Source organism: Cyphomyrmex costatus, unplaced genomic scaffold (assembly GCF_001594065.2).
Source record: "Cyphomyrmex costatus isolate MS0001 unplaced genomic scaffold, Ccosl1.0 scaffold19, whole genome shotgun sequence".
In the NCBI taxonomy this organism is placed as follows: domain Eukaryota; kingdom Metazoa; phylum Arthropoda; class Insecta; order Hymenoptera; family Formicidae; genus Cyphomyrmex; species Cyphomyrmex costatus.
Genome location: NW_017275931.1, coordinates 2,864 through 7,294, shown reverse-complemented (window position 1 = coordinate 7,294; position 4,431 = coordinate 2,864). Strand labels below are relative to the sequence as shown.

At 39.2% G+C, this 4,431-nt stretch overlaps 2 protein-coding genes across 2 annotated transcripts in view; one reads left to right on the top strand and one right to left on the bottom strand.

Moving 5' to 3' along the window:
• Positions 1-1,520, top strand: part of LOC108772480 (uncharacterized) — an 8,928-nt gene extending 7,408 nt beyond the window's left edge. Inside the window, exons 2-6 of the mRNA XM_018538013.1 lie at positions 32-167; positions 244-456; positions 549-735; positions 920-1,122; positions 1,303-1,520. Coding sequence (XP_018393515.1) covers positions 32-167; positions 244-456; positions 549-735; positions 920-1,122; positions 1,303-1,520 — 957 coding nt within the window. The remainder of the gene's footprint in view (positions 1-31; positions 168-243; positions 457-548; positions 736-919; positions 1,123-1,302) is intronic.
• Positions 1,521-1,693: 173 nt separating this feature from the next.
• Positions 1,694-3,122, bottom strand: LOC108772479 (putative nuclease HARBI1). The gene is made up of 3 exons (XM_018538012.1): positions 2,502-3,122; positions 2,321-2,386; positions 1,694-2,215 (listed from the first exon to the last, which is right to left on the bottom strand). Exons 1-3 carry the CDS (start codon positions 3,120-3,122, stop codon positions 1,694-1,696), a joined length of 1,209 nt encoding a protein of 402 aa, XP_018393514.1.
• Positions 3,123-4,431: the final 1,309 nt, after the last annotated feature.

Below are 4,431 nucleotides of genomic sequence, written 5' to 3'. Positions count from 1 at the left end.
TTATAACCTCACTTTGTATATTTGTTCGCAGGCAACGAAGTGTGGCTACTGCGGGTACATTTTACGAGGTGGGTCGTGTGGAACGATTTTGAACCACCACTGCTTCGAAACATACGACGAATATGTCCATGTTATTAAAGTTGATGACAATGCCGTTGTCACTATAAGTACGTGTTAACAAAATTCTTTGAGTAATTTCTGCTGCGATTTGAATCATTGTTTGTTTATTTATTTATTTTAAAGGAAAGAGACACGAAAGTGAACATCTTTTGCCGCATTCAAAGGAAGGAGCTGCCCAGTCCACATCTTCATCACCGTGTCCACTCAATCAAGATGAGTTGCTAATTGAGTTAGTGCGGGTCCGAAAGGGTTTGTGGGACCATTCAATACCGCCCAGCGAGAGAACAAAATTAAAAAAAGACGGTCTGTGGCAAGAGATAATGAATATATTTGATGGTAAGATCATTTTTTAATTACCTGCATGCATATCTGCGTATAAAAGTAAATAATAAACGATTCTTCTATATACAACTCTGGTGGAATCATAGGATCCCTGTCTATGGAAACAATTAAACAAAAATGGAAACACCTCCGAGATTCTTACATGAAGGCTCGGAAGAAAATGCAGGGATACGTGCGAAGCGGATCGGGGGCGGAAGCTGGTCATCCTGTAAAAAGCTCATTCGCGCATTATGAAAAAATGAGATTTCTGGACGATACCATCAAAACAGCATCGTAAGTATTTATTCATTACGTCTGTTTTTCTTGTTTATACTTTCTACACTTGTACCGTGGTCCGTATTTTTACCAGCCAATGAGAACAAAGAAGAACTAGGCTCTTGTTTATTAACAGGCATTTAACAAACATTCTAATTGTGTACAATTGGATTTAAAATTTGTAAAATTGTTTTGGTTTCAGGACTGTCAGCTCCATCCAGCACCTCTTGGAAGCGGCGAGTTCATCCCATCAGCATGTTGACGATGACATGCAAGTGGACAAGCCTGCCGATGATCACATGCTATATATTAGTGATGATTTATCAGATTCTGCATGTCCATCATCAGCAGAAAAATCCTCATCTCGAACAACCCGAAGTTCATCGATAGAGACGAAAAATATAAGTATGTGGCAATTTTCTATTGTCTATCGTAGCGAAGTGAGGATTTCTTACGCATTGACCTACGGTCTTGGAGAAATACGTTTCAAAGCTCTCGCAGGAATTTTGAAACGTATTTTTCACTAAATTTGAAATTAATAACTTCACTAAATCCTTGTTTTTAACAATATATTATTATTTACAGAATTGCAAAGGCAAGCTGAGATCGAGAACAAATTTCTTAAGATCATCGATGAAGAAGCGCCCAAGAAACGAGACATAGTTGACAGTTATTTGGACCAGCTTGGCGACCTTTTACGCCGACTATCCTACATACGACGCAGAAACCTGCAAAGAAGGCTCATGGATATTGCTATAGCGGAGGAGGATGAACAGCTTCTGGAGAGGGAGAACGCCCAGTGAAAAATATTTGTTTTTAATATTATAAATTTTCCACTTTTTGTATTTGTCATAAGGAATAAAATATATTTTTATTATGTGTGTGTGTTGTTGTACAAAGAGTTTGAATATCGTCAAAATAGATAACAAACGAATGCTGTGCCGTGAAATACTTTTTAAAACAATATTAATACTTGTCAAAAGTTGTTAGTTAAAACTTTGTCCCACTGCCACGGTAGAGGATTTACATGCTCGAAATAGTGAGCAAAGTTATCTCGAATCTTCAGTGCTTTAGACTTTCGCGAACTGCTATTACGTATGTCTGTAAGTTCATTAGTAGCCGAGAGGTTGCGCTCTTCTTGTATATTACAGTACTGTCTTTCTGCAAGTGGTAAGTCTAATTCTTGATTAATAATAAAATTATGCAAGATAACCGTGGCCTGTACTGCTTTTACAGCAGTAGATGTGCATGCAAGAATAGGTTGACGATATATTCTCCATCTTGCAACCAAAATCCCGAAAGCACATTCAACCGTTCTCCTTGCTCGACTCAGGCGATAGTTGAAAATTTTTCGGCTGATATTCAGCCGTTGACTCCGAGGGTATGGTCGCATCATATGTGTGCTCAGGGAGAATGCCTCATCTCCTAATAGAATGTTTGGAAACTCGAAATCCATATTATTCAGACGCGTAGGTGGAGGGATATGGAGAGCATTTGTCTGAAATAGATGCGGTAATCCACTGTTTTAAAAAACACCTCCGTCGCTTTGTCTCCCTTCAGTTCCAATATCAACAATTGTGAAGCGATTCTTGGCATCACTTACTGCGAGCAGGTTTATGCTATGGTTTCCTTTGTAGTTGTAGTAGCAGGAACCACTACGAGGCGGTGCCTGCAATTGGAAAACATCATATTATTGTGATAACATACATTAATAATTTCAAAAGCTTCATACATGATTGCATTATCAATGAACCTGAATTAATATTAATAAATTCATAATGTACCTGAATTACGACATGCTTTCCATCGATAGCGCCTATGCAGTTTGGAAATTGGCATGTTGTCGCAAAGTCTTCTGCTATTGTTCTCCAATTGTCTTCGGTTGGATCAATCATAAACTTTTCCTTTAGGGCGAGCCAAATTGCTTCACAAGTTTCCGGAATTATTCGTGATAGCGTACATTGGGCAATGCGATAAGCATACGATAACGATGTCATGCTGTCACCAGATGCCAACCATCGTATAGTCACTTCTAATCTCGTTCTGGCCGGTATCGGTTTCCGAACTACATTTTCCTTTTCGATCAAAGGTCCGACAATATTGAGCAACTCGTTGAAGATTACAGCTGACATTCTGAGGTAGTTGAAGTACTTATTCGGATCCTCCAATCGCATCTCCACAATTAGATTGTCGCTGTCACCTTGCAGAAGTCTTCTCCTCTCCATAAAAATAGGCCGTACCCACATTTCACGGTTCTTTCTGTCATCTTGCAATTCCTTGTAACGCATGTACAAATAAAATAGACGAATTACTTTTTGCATAGTTATCTCAGCGTATCGTATCGGTTCATCTCTTGCTTGTTTCAGATACTTCATAATGACCATCAGCATGATATTTGGATCCATTATTACTGATTACACAGCCACTTTGAAAAGAATCGAAGTATATAAAAGATTTATTTTTCAATCTGCTTGAAATTTGATCGTATTCACTGCATACAGCCTCCGCGTTGACAACGGATTTTGACGCGCTCTCGTTCCGCGAGTTTGTTTACCCTATATTACATGGAGCACAATTTACGCGGAAAAGCGGAACGGTATGGTGACAAATAAACATTTGTATTCATTTTTTAACATTATGTTCACTTAATTCATTGCACTTTTTATTAATCTGCTTATCTTTTCAGCTTATCTATTGAATACAAGCATTTTAATCAATAAATACCGTTAAAAATTAATATTTTATAATTCTCCGTTCCGCTTTTCCGCTCAAAATATGCTCCATGTAATATAAGGCAATGAAAACAGACGGAACAGAACGCGCGGAAACGCGGGAATCTAGTAAAGGCTAGTTACTATCTCTTCCGCGTTTCCGCGTTTCCGCGCTGCATGTAATGGCACCCTAAGGGGATGCTGGAGTGACGGCCGAACTTGATCGAGGTCGATAACACAGATTTTTCACCGTCCGCTTACGCCCTTTGGCGCGCCGCCGCTGGCCGCGCGCCACGCCGTTCCTACAGTCCCATCACCACGAAGTAAGAGAGAAGGAGACCGAACTTAATAGAACGCAAGCTGAAAAAGTGGTCCTGATTCGTGACCCCTAATTGGGAGGGAGTCCACTGAAAGGAATTGATTCTTATGGTTGGGCGCCATTTGCAATTAACCTTACCGAACAGTCCGGCCTGGCTTACATTCACGAAGTAAGAGCGTGCTTGTATTATACGGAGAGGTTAAGACTAAAAGTTCCAAAAAATTAAAAAAGGTAAAGATTTATAAGAATTAATAGTGAATTCGATTACTTGCACTACGCTAGATTAGTACGTACTAAAAGCTACTGTGCACGAAATTAGCAGAGTTAAAGCAAATAAATATTATAATTTAAACGATTAAATATTCAATAATATAATATAATAATGTAATATTCATTTTAATATTAAATATTCAATATTTCACCTTTTTTAATTTTTTGGAACTCTTAACCTCTCTCACGATCTCTTACTTCATGACCTCTTCGTCTAATGTAAGCAATAGATCAGGCCGGATTGTTCGGGTAGGTTAGTTGCAAATGGCGCCCAACCATAAGAATTCATTACTTTCAGCGGACTCCCTCCCAATTAGGGGTCACGGACTAGGACCATTTACGTTTCACAGAGTTCGATCTCCTTCTCTCTTACTTCGTGCCCACCACACTCCAGTCAGGTCCAGTCGCTCGAAG